This window comes from Oncorhynchus masou, chromosome 17 (genome assembly GCF_036934945.1).
Source record: "Oncorhynchus masou masou isolate Uvic2021 chromosome 17, UVic_Omas_1.1, whole genome shotgun sequence".
Classification (NCBI taxonomy): domain Eukaryota; kingdom Metazoa; phylum Chordata; class Actinopteri; order Salmoniformes; family Salmonidae; genus Oncorhynchus; species Oncorhynchus masou.
Window position 1 is genome coordinate 13,962,915 of NC_088228.1, and position 23,327 is coordinate 13,986,241.

The 23,327-nt window shown below is 42.6% G+C and overlaps 1 protein-coding gene across 1 annotated transcript in view; it reads right to left on the reverse strand.

The window, feature by feature from the left end:
- Positions 1 to 23,327, reverse strand: part of LOC135558539 (calsyntenin-2-like) — a 284,886-nt gene that overhangs the window by 130,917 nt on the left and 130,642 nt on the right. Inside the window, exon 2 of the mRNA XM_064992412.1 lies at positions 21,866 to 21,988. Within this exon, the coding sequence (XP_064848484.1) occupies positions 21,866 to 21,988 (123 nt within the window). The remainder of the gene's footprint in view (positions 1 to 21,865; positions 21,989 to 23,327) is intronic.

Genomic DNA, 23,327 nt, shown 5'->3' on the forward strand with positions numbered 1-23,327 from the left:
GGTGCAGCGTTGCTGTTTGGCGCACTCAAAATGTCTTGTAGTTGAGTCGCTGGCTAGGCTACTGCAACATGTTTCTTCTTTGCATGGTGTTTTGTTCCAGGTTTAGTTTTTTGGTTATTCATTGTCAAGCTTTAAAAACAGAAGCCAGACTGCAACATTTTAGTCTGTACAATTTCCCTCCTCTGCACGCTATAAACGGGACAAATGAAAGCAGCGCAACTTAAGTTGAATTCACCTATGAGAGCGCATTTCATAAAGGAGAGGACTCAACTGTTGACTCGCTTGTGTGTCCTATTCGGCCTGCGGGCCTTGTGTTTGACACATAGGCTAGCCTATTAGCCATGTTATGACTGACTTGTGATCATTGTCCTTGCTAGTTTGATTGCATTAGCATTCCCAGCCTTAGTTACAGTCGTTCCGTTTTTGTTCAAAATATTGAGTAATTGAAACAGAAACAGTGCGAATGGGTGGAGACAGAAAGCAAGGTACCAGGCCATCTGTGATTTATAACCTATTGTTTGGTCTACCAGGAAATGTATTGGTGAATTACATTAATCATGTTCTGAACTGCATCCATCTATTCTCCCAACAATGTCTTACTGTACATCTTGGAGGTTTTTGTCAAATATAACCACCACATAAAGTAGGAATTTCATATTTTGACCAATATTATGATTGTCTGGTTGTTTCATACCTGCAAAGTAGTTAAAACACTCACTTCCACTTGAACCATTAGGGGGGAATCACAGAACTGAATTTAGATCTCCAGTAGATGAACAATTCAGCCAGGAGTAACCTACCGGGGTGATGCTTCAATGGTGTATGAAGCTAGTTGCCCCCCACATTGTAAAGCACATTGAGACCTGGGGGAAAACGCTACAAGGGCCAAATGCAATCCATTATGGTCAGTGAGAACCTGAGCAAGCCATGTCCTTGTGACAAATCATCACCACTTACACTGGAAACACATACTCGGACAAAGGGACACACAGAACGCGTGCTGCACACGCACATTCCCGTACACACCTTTACAACAAAAAACTGCAGTGTGCACAGAATCATGCACCTTGAAACATTGTGTATAGGCTACTGCATGAATACAATCCTTCTGTTCAACTTGTAATTCTAACTCTGCAAGGTTACCACAGTGCCTCTATGAATTAGCTCTTTCAAAACTGACAATAGTCATTCAGTTATTTGACCGTGAACTATGGGTCAGACCATACGGACTAGGTCGATATTCTTCTTATTGGACTGTTTATGTACAAATAAAGGCTATACGGTCTGTGTCTGGTAAATAATGCCAGAATCCCGCCAGTTGGGGAGACAATGATGCAAGCCTTGGTAACGATGATATCACCCCGTACAGTGCCTTGCGAAATTATTCGGCCCCCTTGAACTTTGCGACCTTTTGCCACATTTCAGGCTTCAAACATAAAGATATAAAACTGTATTTTTTTTGTGAAGAATCAACAACAAGTGGGACACAATCATGAAGTGGAACGACATTTATTGGATATTTCAAACTTTTTAAAAAATCAAAAACTGAAAAATTGGGCGTGCAAAATTATTCAGCCCCCTTAAGTTAATACTTTGTAGCGCCACCTTTTGCTGCGATTACAGCTGTAAGTCGCTTGGGGTATGTCTCTATCAGTTTTGCACATTGAGAGACTGAAATTCTTTCCCATTCCTCCTTGCAAAACAGCTCGAGCTCAGTGAGGTTGGATGGAGAGCATTTGTGAAGATTCTCGATTGGATTCAGGTCTGGACTTTGACTTGGCCATTCTAACACCTGGATATGTTTATTTTTGAACCATTCCATTGTAGATTTTGCTTTATGTTTTGGATCATTGTCTTGTTGGAAGACAAATCTCCGTCCCAGTCTCAGGTCTTTTGCAGACTCCATCAGGTTTTCTTCCAGAATGGTCCTGTATTTGGCTCCATCCATCTTCCCATCAATTTTAACCATCTTCCCTGTCCCTGCTGAAGAAAAGCAGGCCCAAACCATGATGCTGTCACCACCATGTTTGACAGTGGTGATGGTGTGTTCAGGGTGATGAGCTGTGTTGCTTTTACACCAAACATAACGTTTTGCATTGTTGCCAAAAAGTTCAATTTTGGTTTCATCTGACTAGAGCACCTTCTTCCACATGTTTGGTGTTTCTCCCAAGTGGCTTGTGGCAAACTTTAAATGACATGTTTTATGGATATCTTTAAGAAATGTCTTTCTTCTTGCCACTGTTCCATAAAGGCCAGATTTGTGCAATATACGACTGATTGTTGTCCTATGGACAGAGTCTCCCACCTCAGCTGTAGATCTCTGCAGTTCATCCAGAGTGATCATGGGCCTCTTGGCTGCATCTCTGATCAGTCTTCTCCTTGTATGAGCTGAAAGTTTAGAGGGACGGCCAGGTCTTGGTAGATTTGCAGTGGTCTGATACTCCTTCCATTTCAATATTATCGCTTGCACAGTGCTCCTTGGGATGTTTAAAGCTTGGGAAATCTTTTTGTATCCAAATCCAGCTTTAAACTTCTTCACAACAGTATCTCGGACCTGCCTGGTGTGTTCCTTGTTCTTCATGATGCTCTCTGCGCTTTTAACGGACCTCTGAGACTATCACAGTGCAGGTGCATTTATACAGAGACTTGATTACACACAGGTGGATTGTATTTATCATCATTAGTCATTTAGGTCAACATTGGATCATTCAGAGATCCTCACTGAACTTCTGGAGAGAGTTTGCTGCACTGAAAGTAAAGGGGCTGAATAATTTTGCACGCCCAATTTTTCAGTTTTTGATTTGTTAAAAAAGTTTGAAAAATCCAATAAATGTCGTTCCACTTCATTATTGTGTCCCACTTGTTGTTGATTCTTCACAAAAAAATACAGTTTTATATCTTTATGTTTGAAGCCTGAAATGTGGCAAAAGGTCGCAAAGTTCAAGGGGGCCGAATACTTTCGCAAGGCACTGTACAAAAGCAGATTGCAGTACCTCCAGGGACCCGACTGGTCTTTTATCCAGCTAGGCTTTGAACCCTGAGCCTCTCTGAGAAACACAGGAGCCTCCAATCTCATTAGTTCTAATCCTCTAGCCTTTGATATACTATTACAACCAGCTCTGATTGATTACTTTCAAAGACTCAGGTCTTTAAAGGCAGAATTTGACATAGCATTTAGATCATGGGAATTAGATTTTATGATTCTAATCGACCCTTTTATTTATTTTTATTTAACCTTTATTTAACCAGGTAAAACCCATTGAGGTTAAAAACCTATTTTGCGAGGGCGACCTGGCAAGAAGGCAAAACAGGGAAATAGTAGCGTGTCCATAAAACATTATAGAAAACACAGAATACACACAAAATACAAAGTGTCACAAGTTAAAGATACAATTGAAGATTAGAAGCAACTGCCGTTGTCATAAACAGTGTGGCCGTTCAGAGTCTTAAAAACAGACAAGGACACTAACTCCCCTAATTTAAAACCTTCTGAAACATGTTCCAGGGGCATTATGGGAAAAATATTGTTTCCCAATGTTTCCCAATTGCCTTAGGAACAGACAATGACAGCAGCAACTGTGAATGAAGACTATATTGAGTGACTGATCTGGTCAGTGAGGAACAGAGATACAAAGGGAGTTGTCCCATCAATGCTTTGTACACAAAAGTGTACCAGTGCTTTAGCCTCCTGGTGGAGAGACAGGTCCATTGCACCACAGCGTACAGATCAGTGATGGGTCAGTGATCTAGCGTTGGTACATCTTAAAGCACCATGATACACTGTGTCTAGAGTTTAAGGTACTTGCAGAGGCCTGCATATTGACAATATCACCATAATCCAGCACTGAACAAGATATTCTCTGACCAACATCGGAAAGCAAGATTTGTTCCTGAAATAGAAACCCAATTTCAACAGTTTCTTGGTCACGTTATCAACGTGCTGTTTAAAATTCAACTTTTCATCTAACCAAATCCCAAGATACTTATAGGAGCTGACCCTATCATATTGCTTGTTTTGACTTCCTAGGCGAGATATACACTGGTTGGTATTATTAACAGGGACAATGGGAGAATAGGATTGAAAATGTTGCTACAGTCTGAAACAATATCAAAATGAAACGTCTAGGCAGTGGTTTATGTCTATATGTCACCTATTTGTACGATCGCATATTCAGTTGGGGGAGTTACAATCTCTGCAGGAATCTGTTTGAAGTCAACACTGTACCTGCTTTGTTGAGCAAATACATAGTTGGTACACATTAACTGTCAGTAGGCCTATACAGATGCAATATTACAACAGCAAAAAACCTTACAGCTATTATGTGCATAGCGGTAGAACGGTCCCAGAGGAACCAATGACAACCAAGACTTAGACTCAGGGTCAAAGTTAGGATCAAGCTCCAAAGCCATTAATACATAACCTCAGATAAATACCCTGGGTTTATTCCTTATATTTCTGCTACATTGCCTCAGAAGAACTCATTGCACACTCGATCTCTCTTTAAAAAATGACTGTAAAAATTGAAAGAGGTGGAGAAAAACTCTCATAAAGAAGGGGTGTGAATAATTCAAGGTGGAGTGTCCCCTGTTGAGGATACTACCCAGAAAACCTCTGTAGTAGAAGCTGTGAATCAACTATCCAGAGGCGGTATGGAGATATCAATACTGTATGTCAGTGTAGAGAGCCCATTCACCATTCACTTCATAAGGAATAAGATGTCAATAGAAGTCCTATGAAATGCTCATATTGAACCCTGGTCGTGGTAAGTAACGATGTTCTCTGAAGCCCTCTTCTTGAGATACTACTGGGCGATGTAAAAAGCCTAGTTCACCCAATGAAAACAATCGAGTCATGTTTTGTTTAGGTTGTTCCATTTACAGCCCATCTATTCCTTTATAAATTCATTGTTTTAGCACAACCAACAGGTAGTTGACCCACTCCAGTCAACAGTAGTCCACTCATTATGCTATCTTCTTAGGAGAAGTAATGGTATCTAACACTTTCTATGTACTGTTCACGCAGGTTTAATGTATTATGTATTAGCTATGCGTTTAAAACCCAACTGTATTAAATGCATGGTTATTTTCTTTTTGTACTTTAAAGCTCTACAGACAACTGAATTCCAGCAATTGTCCTCTTATGAATGCTCATAGTGAGTCTTGAAATCGCTACACCAAAAATGGTTCTTCAGCTGTCCCCCAAATGTAGATCCAATTCCACAGAATCAAAAAGAGTTCTACCTGGAACCAAAAGGTGGTAGTTCTAATGGGACAAGAGTTTAACCTGGAAATCCAGACTCAATCTCTTGAAACAAACAAGAAACAGAGCTGAATTCAATCTGGATGTCCAAGCTGTTAAAATCATGAAAAATCATGAAAAAAGGTGCTCTGTTACTGTGTTCCTCTCTGTGTGAATGGCTCACGTGGGAGCAGCATTGAGCTGGTGTCATAATCAGACCCCGGAAGTCATCCTTTTGAAGTCCACAACCTGTGTTTTATGTCCAGGGCCTGCCTCACTTCATAGGCAGAAATTAAACGGCAGAACACAAAAGGAAAGAGAGCGGGAGGAAGAATTTTCCTCCTCTGACAAAGTTATGGAGGTCCCACAGGCCCAGGCAGAGAGAGAGGGAGGGTGGGGACAGGGGGGGGAGAGAGAGAGGCAGACACCGTAGCGGTTTTATCACCACCTCCTCCAACGTTTGCTTGCCTGGTAGATGAAAGCTGTGATCCCTCCCTTCAAAACGGGCGATACAGGAGTGGAGACCATCTCTCCTCTTCTTTCGGGCTCTTCCTCTTTAATGTCTCTCTTTGTGTCTCTATTTTTTGTGTCTTTGTCTGTCTCCTTATCTATCGCTCTGTTTCTCTCCGTTTCTCTTTCTCAGCCCCTTTCACTGGGCCAAATTCTGACTGGATGCATGATTCAGGAAAAAGTTTGACTTACAGTGCCTTCAGAATGTGTTCACACCCCTTGACTTTTCAACATTTTGTTGTGTTACATCCTGAATTTAAAATGTATCAAATTGAGATTTTGTGTCACTGGCCTACACACAATACTCCATAATGTCAAAGTGGAACTATGTTTTTAGAAATATTTACAAATGAATTAAAAATAAAAAGCTGAAATATATTGTGTCAATAAGAATCACATTATTTTGTTATGGCAAGCCTAAATATGTTCAGGAGAAAAAATGTGCTTAACAACTCACATAATAAGTTGCATGGACTTACTTACTCTGTGTTCAATAAAGGTGTTTAACATGATTTTTGAATGACTTCCTCATCTCTGTACCCCCCACATACAATTATCTGTAAGGTCTTTCAGTTGAGCAGTGAATTTGAAAAACAGATTAATCTACGAAGGCCAAGGAGGTTTTCCAATGCCTCGCAAAGAAGGGCACCTATTGGTAAAATATTTTAATAAAAGTAATCTGACATTTAATATCCCGTTGAGCATGGTGAAGTTATTAATTATGCTTTGGATGGCGTATCAATTCACCCAGTCACTACAAAGATACAGGTGTCCTTCGTAAATCAATTGCCGGAGAGGAAGGAAACCGCTCAGGGATTTCACCATGAGGCCAATTGTTTGCAACGAGGCATTAAAGTAATAATGAAATGTGGCAAAGCAATTCACTTTTTGTCCTGAATATAAAGTGTTATGGTTGTGGTAAATCCGATACAACACATTACTGAGTACCACCATCTATATTTTCAAACATAGTTGCGGCTGCATCATGTTAAGGGAATTCTTGCAATCATTAAGGACTGGGGAGTTTTTCAGGATAAAAAAGCAACAGGATGGGGCTAAGCACAGGCAAAATCCTAGAGGAAAACCTGGATCAGCTTGCTTTCTAACAGAAACTGGGAGACAAATTCACCTCTCAGCAGGACAATAACCTAAAACACAAGGCCAAATATACACTAGAGTTGCTTACCAAGAAGACATTGAATGTTCCTGAGTGGCTGAGTTACAGTTTTGACTTAAATCTACTTGGAGATCTATGGCAAGACATTAAAATGGCTGTCTGGGAATTGTCTGCAATCAACTTGACAGAGCTTGAAGAATTGTTTAAAGAACAATGTGCAAAACTTGCACAATCCAGGTGTGAAAAGACTTACCTAGAAAGACTCACGGCTGTATTATATTGACTCAGTGGTGTGAATACTTATGTAAATGAGATATTTCTGTGTTTAATTTTCAATACATTTGCTAATGTCATTGTGGGGTAATGTGTGTAGATGAGTGAGATAAAAAAATATATTTAGTCAATTTTGAATTCAGTCTGTAAATTTGGAATAAGTTAAGAGTACAGTATGAGAGTACAGTATGAATACTTTGAAGGCACTGTATGTGTGGTTATGATTTGTCTCCATCTCTCTCTTTCCTCCTTTATCTCATTTTCCCTCTCGCTCATTCTCTCTGTTTTATTTCCTCTGTTGTTTCATCCTCTCTCTCCCCTCGCTCTCTCTGTAGTATGATAGAAATCCTATAAGCATCTCCAGACAAAGCCTCAACTTGTACTGCTCACCATTTAAACTGCTGTGGGGATGCAACGCCAACCAGAAGTAACACATTTGCTGGCTGTCAGCACATTGTCACCTTCAGCACAGAAAGAGCACTCATCAGGTTTCAATTATCACCTCTGTATCATCACCCCAAGGTAAATACATTCTCCTGTAATTATTCAGATTATGCATTGACAGTTGAGGAGAATGGAAATAGAAAAATAGTTGTGAATTAAGTACATACTGTATGTAAATTACTGTTATAATAGTAACATTATATACTGTAGAGGATGTTGATATCACGACACACACACACACACACACACACACACACACACACACACACACACACACACACACACACACACACACACACACACACACACACACACACACAATATGGAATAATAATATGGAACAGACATCAAACAGGACAGAGTCGGCGTCATAACCGGGTAAAAGACAAACGAACAGTAATCCTGAAACAGGGAACAGAGCTTGGGAACAGACAGATATAGGGGAGGTAAGGACAGAGGTGATTGATGCGTGTGACGGGGGGAGGCAGGTGTGCGTAATGATGGTGGCAGGAGTGTGTAATGCTGGGAAGCCTGGCACCTTCTAGCGCCAGGGAGGGGGAGCAGGTGCAGGCGTGACAAAATGTGTCTTCCGCATTTAACCCAACCCCTCTGAAAGGCATGCAACCACACTAAATAAAGGATAAATAAAATATAACCCATGTGGAAGTGAAAGAGGCATTTGAAGTGTCCAGAGGTTCAATCACACCAGTTCACACAAAGAAGTCAGTGTAATTAGCCAGCCGGTCAACCACAAGGAGCAAATCACTGATCATTCAACAGCAGGGAGATGATAAACCAGATCCAAGTGGATGTACCGACGTCCAATCCAGACGTCCAATGTTCATTCAATCTCCACGCATTTATGAGACAATTGATTAGTTGTTATGTTCTGCTGTAGTTTTATTGCCTGTTACCGCCCACGTCATCCTCATTATCCTATTAGTCAGGATTATTATACAATCGTTCAAAAGATCCTTAGAAATGCTTGACACCGAACACAAGCATCAGTCTCAGCATCTGTTTGATTTCTGTGTTACGGTATGTGTGTAAAGTTTGGAAATCTATAGATTCCCCACCACACATTTATTGTAGCTGTCCAGTGTGTGTGCACATGTGGTGTGTGTGTGTGTGTGTGTGTGTGTGTGTGTGTGTGTGTGTGTGTGTGTGTGTGTGTGTGTGTGTGTGTGTGTATGTGTGTGTGCCATGTCCTATGAGTTTAATTTACCATCATGGAACAAATTCCTCCAACACCTCTAATCAGTGTACACACTTTACAGTGAAACATGTTATGTGTTACGAACACATTAACATCCTCCACCTTAAATGATGAGCATGAAAGTGCTTTTTAGTCTAGGATTAGGCTTTACCTGTGTCTGGGAAACCGCCCCTCAACCTACACTCTTAGAAACAAAGTTGCTATCTAGAACCTAAAAGGGTTCTTCGGCTGTCCCAATAGGAGAACCCTTTGAAGAACCCTTTTTGGTTTCAGGTAGAACCCTTTTGGTTATAGGTTCCATGTGAAACGCTTTCTACAGAGGGATCTACATGGAACCCAAAAGGGTTCCTCTCTGGAGACAGCCGAAGAACACATTTGGAACCCTTTTAACATAAACAGCGTATAAACATTTTGATAAAGATTGTACAACATCCATGAGAAGGTGTTTGTAAATAAAACCGTGTGGCGATATGATACGCAATCTGTTGCATGACAAACACTTGGTACAAACAGTGTAAGTGCCAAGCAGAAAATGGTGTGGTTTGAAAGAAGTAGCACTTATCTGCAGTGCCAAAATGTCCCCCCAAAAACGTCAAACTAATACATTTCCACCCAGTACATTTTGCCTTATTATAGTTCATAATTAGTTGTGGTTGAAATGTAATTTCTCTAGTCTGGAACAGTGTGCATGTGACAAACTTTGCGGAAGTGTAACTGTGAGTGGAAATCACCAAATACACAACAACCACAGTCAGGATCACAGTTCTTTTATGTTAACGAGAAAAGTTTCTCTCTTTCTCATGCTATTCTTCACTTTCACTCACTAATTACTATTTCTTTCTCATTAGTTTCTTTCTCTCACTCTGTCTCTCACTCCATCTCTCTATCTTGCTCATTGTGCATCATCCTGTAGGAGAGATGAATGGACGAGAGGTTTGGCGTAACTACGATGAGGACACTGCCTCTTCTTTCTGCAGTCCCCCCAGTCCAGCCCGCTGTCACACTACAAGACCCACGCTCCTCCTCTCTGCAGGGCTCAGCTCCCCCAAATAAGCATTCACCACCTCGCCTTCCTGTCTCGGCATATATCATCGACTTCAGGCTCATCATCGTTCTTTTACATCAAAGCAGAGCGGCTGTGCGAGAAGGATATAGGGAGGGGGAAGGAGGAGGGAGGAATGGAGGGAGGGGAGAGAGAAATAGGCAATGCACTTAACAATCTGCGTCCATGTTCCCATAGAGCAATTAATGTGGTGCCAGAAAGACGGCCCACACCTGTCTCCACAGAAACAAAACCAGGATAGAGCAACGCTGCATAAGTCACTGCCTGCTGCATGGGCTGTCTGGCTGGTGGGGTTGGAGAAAGAAAGAAAGAAAGAAAGAAAGAAAGAAAGAAAGAAAGAAAGAAAGAAAGAAAGAAAGAAAGAAAGAAAGAGAAAGAAAGAAAGAAAGAAAGAAAGAGAGAAAGAAAGAAAGAAAGAAGAGAAAGAAAGAAAGAAAGAAAGAAAGAAAGAAAGAAAGAAAGAAAGAAAGAAAGAAAGAAAGAAAGAGAGAAAGAGAGAAAGAAAGAAAGAGAGAAAGAAAGAGAGAAAGAAAGAGAGAAAGAAAGAGAGAAAGAGAGAAAGAAAGAAAGAAAGAAAGAGAGAAAGAAAGAAAAAGAAAGAAAGAGAGGTGTATTGTGATGGAAGGTGGGGTGTGTTTTTGTGTTTGAAGTGTGTAGTTAAGTGAGTGAAAAAGGTAAATGGTTGTAAATCCCAGAGTCCATGTGTGTCTGTGAGCAGGGTTATGAGGGAGCGCTCGTCCAGTTATGGGATATACATTTTAAAATCAATTATAAATATAGTTTATTTATTTATTGTCCTTTCATTATGGAATGGTCCCCAGCCCTATACCCTAGACACCCATCTGAGAGACCCACACACTAAGGAGAAGAACCTTTGTTTTATGGACCTACTGTACTGTAAGTAGCTTATACACAGCCAAAACAGAAAGATGAATGTGGTCAGAGACCTACTAGAGCAGCACCGCCCCCTCAAGATTCTGGCAGGGTTGGTCCTACAAAGCCAAAGCCCCCTGATGGGTGAGAATAATATTCATGGAAATTCTCAAAGCTGCTAATGTGAACCTTGATGACCTTGTACCTAGACGGTGGGGATTCCGGTGGGGAACCCCCACCCAGATAGTGGCAGTGCTGGCAACACTACCTACATGGAGAGGGGGTCACACTCAGACAATCAGAGAGAGGGCAAATTATTGTGGCCCTGGTGGCACAAAATAATCAAAGATCTGACTGTACAGAGATGCTTGGTAAAATGGTCAGAACCAGGGACCAGCGTGTGTGTGTTTCAAGGGAAGGGGATGTTCTGATCTCCATCACCTAGGTCTTGACAACGGTTTATTTTGCATGTCTTCTCAAACAGCGGCAAATGTATTATAGGATGAATCATAATTATTCTTTGGAAAAATAAATATTGCTTGACAAAAATGTCATTTTTGGCAATCCTGGTTATACGTAACAATCCTGGTTATAGGTAACACTCCTGGTTACAGGTAACAGTCCTGGTTACAGGTAACAGTCCTGGTTACAGGTAACAGTCCTGGTTACAGGTAACAGTCCTGGTTATACGTAACAATCCTGGTTATAGGTAACACTCCTGGTTACAGGTAACACTCCTGGTTACAGGTAACAGTCCTGGTTACAGGTAACACTCCTGGTTACAGGTAACAGTCCTGGTTACAGGTAACAGTCCTGGTTACAGGTAACAGTCCTGGTTACAGGTAACAGTCCTGGTTACAGGTAACAGTCCTGGTTACAGGTAACAGTCCTGGTTACAGGTAACAGTCCTGGTTACAGGTAACAGTCCTGGTTACAGGTAACAGTCCTGGTTACAGGTAACAGTCCTGGTTACAGGTAACACTCCTGGTTACAGGTAACACTCCTGGTTACAGGTAACAGTCCTGGTTACAGGTAACAGTCCTGGTTACAGGTAACACTCCTGGTTACAGGTAACACTCCTGGTTACAGGTAACACTCCTGGTTACAGGTAACACTCCTGGTTACAGGTAACACTCCTGTTACAGGTAACAGTCCTGGTTACAGGTAACAGTCCTGGTTACAGGTAACAGTCCTGGTTACAGGTAACAGTCCTGGTTACAGGTAACAGTCCTGGTTACAGGTAACACTCCTGGTTACAGGTAACACTCCTGGTTACAGGTAACACTCCTGGTTACAGGTAACACTCCTGGTTACAGGTAACACTCCTGGTTACAGGTAACACTCCTGGTTACAGGTAACACTCCTGGTTACAGGTAACAGTCCTGGTTACAGGTAACACTCCTGGTTACAGGTAACAGTCCTGGTTACAGGTAACAGTCCTGGTTATACATAACAGTCCTGGTTACAGGTAACACTCCTGGTTACAGGTAACACTCCTGGTTACAGGTAACAGTCCTGGTTACAGGTAACAGTCCTGGTTACAGGTAATAATCTTGGTTACAGGTAACAGTCCTGGTTACAGGTAATAATCTTGGTTACAGGTGACAATCCTGGTTACAGGTAATAATCTGGTTACAGGTAACACTCCTGGTTACAGGTAACACTCCTGGTTACAGGTAACACAATGAGTCCTGGTTACAGGTAACAGTCCTGGTTACAATGGTAACAAAAGGAGGAAGACAATGTCCTGGTTACAGGTAACAGTCAATGAGAGAGAGAGAATGGGGAATGGTTACAGGTAACAGTCCTGGTTACAGGTAACAGTCCTGGTTACAGGTGAACAGGGCAGGTATGGAAATGGTTTTCAATGGTTACAGGTGAGATGGAAATGGTTTTGAAAAGGAGGACAATTCTGAGAGAAAAGGAGGAAGTGGGTGACACTGTGTGCTCTTTTCGAAGGAGAGGTACCCCATAGAAAATAGAAAAGAATGAAAGAAAGAATGAAAGAATGAAAGAAAGAAAGAAAGAAAGAAAGAGGAGAGAGGCGAGAGCATGCCTGGTATGGAGAGAGAGAAACTGGGGGAATAGGGAAAAAAGAGAAGGAAACAGGAGAGAGAGAGAGAATGGGGAAATGAGAGAAAAGGAGGAAGACAATGAGAGAGAATGGGGAAATGAGAGAAAAGGAGGAAGACAATGAGAGAGAGAGAATGGGGAAATGAGAGAAAAGGAGGAAGACAATGAGAGAGAGAGAATGGGGAAATGAGAGAAAAGGAGGAAGACAATGAGAGAGAGAGAGAATGGGGAAATGAGAGAAAAGGAGGAAGACAATGAGAGAGAAATGGGGAAATGAGAGAAAAGGAGGAAGACAATGAGAGAAAATGGGGAAATGAGAGAAAAGGAGGAAGACAATGAGAGAGAATGGGGAAATGAGAGAAAAGGAGGAAGACAATGAGAGAAAATGGGGAAATGAGAGAAAAGGAGGAAGACAATGAGAGAAAATGGGGAAATGAGAGAAAAGGAGGAAGACAATGAGAGAAAATGGGGAAATGAGAGAAAAGGAGGAAGACAATGAGAGAGAATGGGGAAATGAGAGAAAAGGAGGAAGACAATGAGAGAGAGAGAATGGGGAAATGAGAGAAAAGGAGGAAGACAATGAGAGAGAATGGGGAAATGAGAGAAAAGGAGGAAGACAATGAGAGAGAGAGAGAAAGAACAAAAATAAGAGAGAGAGGGAGAGAGAAGAAGAAGATATAGAGGCTAGCCACTAGGCCTAGAGCATTACATGGCTAGAGAGATAGAGAGGGAATGAGAAAAATGCTACGGATATATACCTTCCTTTTATACATATGAGTTATTTAACAGACACTCTTATCCAGAGAGATTTACAGGAGCAATTAGGGTTAAGGGCCTTACTCAAGGGCACAGACAGATTTTTCACCTCATCAGTTCAGGGATTCAAACCCCTAACCTTTCAGTTACTAGCCCTACACTAGGCTACCTGCCACCCTGAGATCACTAGGCAAACTGAGATGGAAAGGGCAAGAGTGAGACAGGGAGAATTGAGGAGCGAGAGAGAATAACTGAGAAAGATAGATTAGGACAGAGTGCTTTTTCTGAAGGCGTTTTTTTTAATCTCCTTGGTAGCCATTTGATGAGTTTCATTCATTAGCTTGGCTTTGCGGAAAAGCCAGGGAGAAATATCACCAGTCACCAAAAAGAGCACAACACCACTTTCCCTCGCCGGTGATATTTTACCAGCAGTGACCTTCTGGAGTCACAGAGCGGATTGTTAATCACAGAGAGAAATATTCACAAACCGTTGGGTCTTTTGTCTACGCTCTCATTGCTTAACTATTCAAATTTCACTGGCTTGGTCTTTGGGTTGGTTGCTAGGAGTTGGAATGTGTTCTGGAAACAGCTCTGCCCTATTAGTGAAGATACTAGAAGTCAGGATATAAAGTGCCTAAGATTGGTGTCATGGACATGGAATTTACAACTTTGGCTAAGCTTTTTAAGGGCCAGTGTCTCAGACCCAGAATACTGGAACAGAAGGCATTTAAGCAGTAGTAGACAATCTGGGTCCCAGAAAAAAATTCAAACAAAGGTCATGGATGTATTTTTTATTTGACCTTTATTTAACCAGGTAGGCCAGTTGAGAACAAGTTCTCATTTACAACTGCAACCTGACCAAGATGAAGCAAAGCAGTGCGACCCAAACAGCAACACAGAGTTACACATGGAATAAACAAACGTCCAGTCAATAACACAATATAAAAGTCTATATACAGTGTGTGCAAATGAGGTGAGATTAGGGAGGTAAGGCAAAAAAATAGGCCGTGGTGGTGAAATAATTACAATTTAGCAATTTAACACTGGAGTGATAGATGTGCAGAAGATGAATGTGCAAGTAGAGATACTGGGGTGCAAAGGAGCAAAAACAATATGGGGATGAGGTAGTTGGGTGGACTATTTACAGATGTGCTATGTAAAGGTGCAATCATCTGTAAGCTGCTCTGACAGCTGATGCTTTAAGTTAGTGAGGGAGACATGCGTCTCCAGCTTCAGTGTTCCAGTCATTGGCAGCAGAGACCTGGAAGGATAGGCGGCTAAAGGAAGAATTGGCTTTCGGGGATGATCAGTAAAATATACCTGCTGGAGCGCGTGCTACAGGTGGGTGCTGCTACGGTGACCAGTGAGCTGAGATAAGGCGGGGCTTTACCTAGCAAAGACTTATAGATGACCTGGAGCCAGTGGGTTTGGAGACGAACATGAAGCGAGTGCCAGCCAACGAGAGCATACAGGTCGCAGTGGGTAGTATATGGGCTTTGTTGAGAGAACGGATGGCACTGTGATAGACTCCATCCAATTTGCTGAGTAAAGTGTTGGAGGCTATTTTGTAAATGACATCGCCCCAGTCAAGGATCGGTAGTATAGTTAGTTTTACGAGGGTATGTTTGGCAGCATGAGTGAAGGATGCTTTGTTGCGAAATAGGAATCCGATTCCAGATTTAATTTTGGATTGGAGATGTTTGATGTGAGTCTGGAAGGAGAGTTTACAGTCCAACCAGACACCTAGGTATTTGTAGTTGTCCACGAATTCTAAGTCAGAACCGTCCAGAGTCGTGATGTTAGACGGGCGGGCAGGTGCGGGCAGCGATCGGTTGAAGAGGATGCATTTAGTTTTACTTGCATTTAAGAGCAGTTGAAGGCCACGGAAGGAGAGTTGTATGGGATCGAAGCTTACAGACATATGTTTACGGACATATTCAATCAATCCCTATACCAGTCTGCTGTTCCCACATGCTTCAAGAGGGCCACCATTGTTCCTGTTCCCAAGAAAGCTTAGGTAACTGAGCTAAACGACTACCGCCCCGTAGCACTCACTTCCATCATCATGAAGTGCTTTGAGAGACTAGTCAAGGACCATATCACCTCCACCCTACCTGACACCCTAGACCCACTCCAATATGCTTACCGCCCAAATAGGTCCACAGACGATGCAATCTCAACCACACTGCACACTGCCCTAACCCAAGAGGAATACCTATGTGAGAATGCTGTTCATCGACTACAGCTCGGCATTTAACACCATAGTACCCTCCAAGCTCGTCATCAAGCTCGAGACCCTGGGTCTCGACCCCGCCCTGTGCAACTGGGTACTGGACATCCTGACGGGCCGCCCCCAGGTGGTGAGGGTAGGCAACAACATCTCCACCCCACTGATCCTCAACACTGGGGCCCCACAAGGGTGCGTTCTGAGCCCTCTCCTGTACTCCCTGTTCACCCACGACTGCGCGGCCACTCACGCCTCCAACTCAATCATCAAGTTTGCGGACGACACAACAGTGGTAGGCTTGATTACCAACAACGACGAGACGGCCTACAGGGAGGAGGTGAGGGCCCTCGGAGTGTGGTGTCAGGAAAATAACCTCACACTCAACGTCAACAAAACTAAGGAGATGATTGTGGACTTCAGGAAACAGCAGAGGGAACACCCCCCTATCCACATCGATGGAACAGTAGTGGAGAGGGTAGTAAGTTTTAAGTTCCTCGGCATACACATCACAGACAAACTGAATTGGTCCACCCACACAGACAGCATCGTGAAGAAGGCGCAGCAGCGCCTCTTCAACCTCAGGAGGCTGAAGAAATTCGGCTTGTCACCAAAAGCACTCACAAACTTCTACAGATGCACAATCGAGAGCATCCTGGCGGGCTGTATCACCGCCTGGTACGGCAACTGCTCCGCCCACAACCGTAAGGCTCTCCAGAGGGTAGTGAGGTCTGCACAACGCATCACTGGGGGCAAACTGCCTGCCCTCCAGGACAACTACACCACCCGATGTTACAGGAAGGCCATAAAGATCATCAAGGACAACACCCACCCGAGCCACTGCCTGTTCACCCCGCTATCATCCAGAAGGCGAGGTAAGTACAGGTGCATCAAAGCTGGGACCGAGAGACTGAAAAAAGCTTCTATCTCAAGGCCATCAGACTGTTAAACAGCAACCACTAACATTGAGTGGCTGCTGCCAACACACTGACTCAACTCCAGCCACTTTAATAATGGGAATTGATGGGAAATTATGTAAAATATATCACTAGCCACTTTAAACAATGCTACCTAATATAATGTTTACATACCCTACATTATTCATCTCACATGTATACGTATATACTGTACTCTATATCATCTACTGCATCCTTATGTAATACATGTATCACTAGCCACTTTAACTATGCCACTTTGTTTACATACTCATCTCATATGTATATACTGTACTCGATACCATCTACTGTATCTTGCCTATGCTGCTCTGTACCATCACTCATTCATATATCCTTATGTACATATTCTTTATCCCCTTACACTGTGTATAAGAAATTAGTTTTGGAATTGTTAGTTAGATTACTTGTTGGTTATTACTGCATTGTCGGAACTAGAAGCACAAGCATTTCGCTACACTCGCATTAACATCTGCTAACCATGTGTATGTGACAAATAAAATTTGATTTGATTTGATTTGAAGCTTGTCTGGAGGTTAGTTAACACAGTATCCAAAGAAGGGCCAGTAGTATACAGAATGGTGTCGTCTGCGTAGAGTTGGATCAAAGAATCCCCAGCAGCAAAGCGACATCATTGATGTATATACAGAGAAAAGAGTTGGCCCGAGAATTGAGCCCTGTGGCACAGCCATAGAGACTGCCAGAGGTCTGGACAACAGGCCCTCCGATTTTACACACTGAACTCTATCGGAGAAGTAGTTGGTGAACCAAGCGAGGCAGTCATTTGAGAAACCAAGGCTGTTGAGTTTGCCGATAAGAAGGCGATGATTGACAGAGTCGAAAGCCTTGGCCAGATGAATATGCCTGCACAGTAATGTCTTTTATCGATGGCAGTTATGATATTGTTAGGACCTTGAGCGTGACTGAGGTGCACCCATGACTAGCTCGGAAACCAGAATGCATAGCGGAGAAGGTATGGTTGGATTCGAAAAGGTCGATGATCTGTTTGTTAACTTGGCTTTCGAAGACCTTAGAAAGGCAGGTTAGGATAGACCAGGTTACAGTTTGGGTCTAGAGTCCCCCTTTGAATAGGGGGATGACCGCGGCAGGTTTCCAATCTTTGGGGATCTCAGACGATACGAAAGAGAGGTTGAACAGGCTAGTAATAGGGGTTGCAACAATTGCGGTGCATAATTTTAGAAAGAGAGGGTCCAGCTTGTCTAGCCCAGCTGATTTGTACGGGTCCAGATTTTTCAGCTCTTTCAGAACATCAGCTATCTGGATTTAGGTAAAGGAGAAGCTTGGGAGGCTTGGGCAAGTTGCTGTGGGGGGTGCAGAGCTGTTGACCGGGGTAGGGGTAGCCAGGTGGAATGCATGGCCAGCCGTAGAAAAATGCTTATTGATATTCTCAATTATCATGGATTTATCGGTGGTAACAGTGTTTCCTAGTCTCAGTGCAGTGGGCAGCTGGGAGGAGGTGCTTTTCTTTTCCATGGACTTTACAGTGTCCCAGAACTTTTTGGAGTTTTTTATTTTTTATTTATTTAACCTTTATTTAAACAGGAAGTGCTCATTGAGATTTAAAATCTCTTTTTCATGAGCTTCCTGGCCAAGATAGGCAGCACCAAGTCATTACAAAAATTACAGACAAGCAACATGAAAAACTACAAGTAATCTAGTAAAAACCATAGAATTCACAAGAGTATAACAAAATCAAAAACAGCTAATTAAAATCATTGACAGGTCAGGGAATAAGTCTCAATATCATTCATCAGTGATTTAAAAATACTAATCAGGATAAGTTCTTCCAGTTTAAAAGTATTTTGTAAGGCGTTCCAAGACTGGTGCTTTGTAAAATGGCTTTGTAAATAAAATTATACCAGAAGGCCAGACAACCCTGGTATACAAAGTGCAGTGGTGCATAAGGGTTTTGCAGTTTAAAATATATCTCAAAGTGCCATGGTAAAGGGGGTAAATTGATCTCAAACACTAAGCGGAAGAATTCATATATAAAATATCCCCATAGTCTAGTAAAGGCATAAATGTAGCTGATACTAGCCTCCTCCTGGCTTCAAAAGAAAAACAGGCCTTATTCCTAAAATAAAATCCCAATTTCAGCTTAAATTTTTGTTGTTGAATACGCAATTTAAAAGAGAGGCCGTCATCCATTAAAATTCCAAGATATTTATGAGGTTACAACATCAATCTCCTTGCCCTGTGCTACAGGATGCAAATTTCTGCTTGAAAAATCTAGCCTATGCTTTCCTAACTGCCTGTGTATATTGGTTCCCAACTTCCCTGAAAAGTTGCATCTCGCGGGGGCTATTCGATGCTAATACAGTATGCCACAGTATGTTTTTGTGCTGGTCAAGGGCAGTCAGGTCTGGAGTGAACCAAGGGCTGTATCTGTTCCTGGTTCTACGTTTTTTGAATGGTGCATGCTTATTTAAGATTTTACATTTACATTTAAGTGAAGCATCCAGAGCACTTTTAATTCACCTTCTAACATCCAGTGGAACAGCCACTCAATAGTGCATCTAAATCATTAAGGGGGGGGGTGAGAAGGATTACTTATCCTATCCTAGGTAAAGAGGTGGGGTTTCAGATGGTGAAGCAATATCCTCCTCCAGAGATACCTTCCAGGATACCCGGGCCAGGTCGATGAGAAAGGCCTGCTCACTGAAGTGTTTTAGGGAGCGTTTGACAGTGATGAGGGGTGGTTATTTGACCGCGACCCTTTATGGATGCAGGCAATGAGGCAGTGATCACTGAGATCCTAGTTGAAGACAGCAGAGGTGCATTTAGAGGGCAGGTTGGTCAGGATGATATCTATGAGGGTGCCCTTGTACCTGAGGGGGATCTGTAATATGCGGCAACAGTGAGAGACTTATTTCTGGAAAGGTGGGTATTTAAAAGTAGAAGATCAAACTGTTTGGGCACAGACCTGGATAGCATGACAGAACTCTGCAGTCTGTCTCCGCAGTAGATTGCAACTCCACCCCCTTTGGTAGTTCTATCTTGGCGGGAAATGTTGTAGTTGGGGATGGAAATTTCAGAATTTTTGGTGGCCTCCCTAAGCTAGGATTCAGACACGGCTAGGACATGAGGGTTGGCGGAGTGTGCTAAAGCAGTGAATAAAGCAAACTTAGGGAGGAGGCTTCTGATGTTAACCTGAATGAAACCAAGGCTTTTACGATTACAGAAGTCAACAAATGATAGTGCCTGGGGAATAGGAGTGGAACTGGGGGCTACAGGGCCTGGGTTAATCTCTACAATACCAGAGGAACACAGGACGAGTAGGATAAGGGTACGGCTAAAGGCTATAAGAACTGGTCGTCTAGTGTGATGGGGACAGAGAATAAAAGGATCAGATTTCTGGGCATGGTAGAATAGATTCAAGGCATAATGTACAGGCAAGGGTATGGTAGGATGTGAGGTAAACCTATGCGTTGCATGATGATGAGAGAGGTTTCGTCTCTGGAGGCATCAATTAACATAGGTGAGGTCTCAACATGTGTGTGAGGTGGGACGAAAGAGCTATCTCAGTCATTTTGAGCGGGACTGAGGGCTCTACAGTGAAATAAAACAATAAACACTATCATGACATCAGTAGACAAGGCATACTGACATTAGAGAGAGTCATAAAGCAATCACAGGTGTATCAGAAGAGCTAAGACAACAAACGGGTAAATGGCGATGAATGGGCAGAGCGGGTCAGTTAGGTACATTCAAGGCTGGGGCCGACAGGTAAACAAAATGAGGTACCATGTTATTGAAACAGTCCAGGGGCATCAGCTGTGTAGCCAATTGATCATAGGGTCAAAAGAGCAGCAATAGGTAAGTCAGGGTGCTGAATGGTAGTCACTAATGAGGTCAAGCAGAGGACACAACGTTCAGAAAAGCTAGCGGGCCGGGCCTAGTAGATGGTTCTGTGGCAGTATCGTAACAGAATAGCCTATTGAGACCACATCGGGCGATCACGTCGGCAGTCCAGTCATGATGGATCGCCGGGGCTCCGTATCGACAATAAAGGTTCCAGGCCAATTGACAACGGAGGTATTGTAGCCCTGGAATTAGCTGGTATATGGGCCTAGCTCGAGGCTAGCTCAAGGCTAGCTGGAGCTTGCTTCGGGACAGAGGCGTTAGTTAACAATAGCCACTCGTTTGCAGCTAGCTAGCTGCGCTGATCCGATGTAATGATCCAGAGCAGCAGGAATCCGGGGATATAGGTAGAGAGAAACAGTTCGATATGCTCTGGGTTGATATTGCACTGTGCAAGGCTGGCAGGTGTTGTCTGAGCTAAGGCTGGCTGATGCTGGGAAAAAAGGCGAGGACCGCTAGCTGTGGCTAACAAAGACTAGTAGCTAATTAGCTGGCTCGCTCCTGATGGAAGTTCCAGTTATGAGGAAAATAATAGGAGATCCGTACCACATTGGGTGAGGCGGGATGCAGGAAAGTATATTTAGTTCGTAGATAGAATGTGAGATTAAGATATATATGAAAAAGACTGGCTATTTACAAGGGATAAAACACGGGATAAGACGAAAACAGATATACCCAACCTACTGCGTTGACATCTTGGATTTCAACATGAAAACCACTTACGTATGGTCTTGCTCATACTGTATTATTCAAACCATTGCAATGGTTTAAAAATAAACTAAAGGGGTAGAAAAATGGCACCAAACATCAGTTTTCCACAGCTCTCAGAGTGGAGATTAATTTGAGTTATTTTCATTTAATGAGGTTTAAAGCGGTACCTGCCGCAAAGCCTCTTTGTGAGCCAAAAATCCCTGTCTAATTACAAGTCGCCTGTCACTGTCACCTACCTGTGTGACGCTGTGATTTACTTTCAAGCAAAAGCCAGTGCTCTGCACTCAACGAGTCCCCTTACATGAAGCAGGACTATCATAACATGTTATGTATTAATGTAAGTTGGTCAAAGGAACCACATATTTAAGATTACACAACCTACACATGCCAGGTAAATACTGTACACTGCAAACCACAGCCTCAAATCAACAGCTAGTACTGTGCAGCATGTCAGTGAAGCACCATGAGCCCATAGCATTGGGTTCTTTGAAGGATGTTTAGGATGGGGAAACAGGAAAGTGGTCTCTCTACCTGCGTAGGGGACAGGGGCATCCTTATCCAGGGCCACCAAGGGAGGGTCCAGCAGAACGGTGTCCATGTTCTCTGTGATCACCCCATGGTACGACGTCTCGATCCACGGCTTGTGCTTGTTCACTGTGGAGAAGAAAGAGGAGGAGTAGGGGGGGTGGTAAGAAAGAGAGAGTGAGAGAGAGAGAGAGAGAGGGGGGTGAGAAAGAGAGAGAGAGATAAAGGGAGAGAGAGAGAGAGAGAAAAGGAGAGAGAGAGAGAGAGAGAGAGGGAAAGAGAGAGAATTTGTTAGTCGATTTTCTCTTGCACAGTTCCTAACTCTAGGAGGTTTATATGGCCATGAAAAGAAAAGCAAAGCAGTACTATCAATAACTATGAAGCTAATATGCATAGACTGTTCTATTTCTCTCTCTAACATCCTGAGGCATATGATATTGCTGTCCCAACCAGTATCCCTGTGAAACAAACTCATTTATCACATTTTGGGTCCCGGTGTTGTTGCTGTTGTTTGCCTCACAGGTACAAAAGCCCTTGATCAATGCACACATCTAAACAGACTAAAGTACAACCTAAATTGCCCACAGGCGAAGCTCACGTAGTATAAATTTTTCATTTTAGTTTGCAAATGTGACTCGTTTCAGGAAACTTGGCATATGTCGCGCGTCACTATTTCACAGGAAAGCCATTTGAATGTAAACTTTTTTTAAATCAAAATACATTTATGGGCAGAAATGCCTTCTGGAACATGTGCCTTAATAACAAATGTGTATGCCATTTGTAAATACAAATAAAATTATTAAATTATCTGCCTAGTTGTTTAAGCCACAGAAAAAGACAGAAACCTTGTAGCCATGATTGGCTGAGCTAATGAGTTGGCTGGACATGCTGAGAGACTGAGTTTTGAAATCAGTGGAATTAGAGTATGATAGCTAAGGAGATTAAGGTAACACCTGTCTCCGGATTACATCTTCAATCTAAGGGCAACCATGGCCTCCGTGATAGATAGAGAGAAGTGTTCATCCATGTATACGGATAAGAAAAGTCGTTTTAATTTCAAGTTAAAGTGTACTGTTAGCTAGCTAGCTAACATTAGCTGGTTGGCACGCTAGCTAACGTTACGTGTATGACCTGTGTAGTAATATTATTAGTATCTCAGAGCCATTTGCTTTGCTAGTTATAGCCTAATGTTAGCTAGCTAACATTGAACTTGGTTAGTTATCTACCTGTAGATTCATGCAGGGTAGTAACGTCATGGGTTGGGATAAGGGTTCATTATTTAGCTAGCTAGCTAGCTACATGTCTTAACAAAAGCCTCCACTATGCAAGTAACCATTTCAATAGAATGTTCATGATGTCAATGCGACAACTGTTGATAGACATAACTGGTAAATTCGCTCTGGCTATGTAGTCCGATTTCAGAGCACTCTCGTATCCGTAATTAAATTGTTGCAGGAGCACAGTTGCA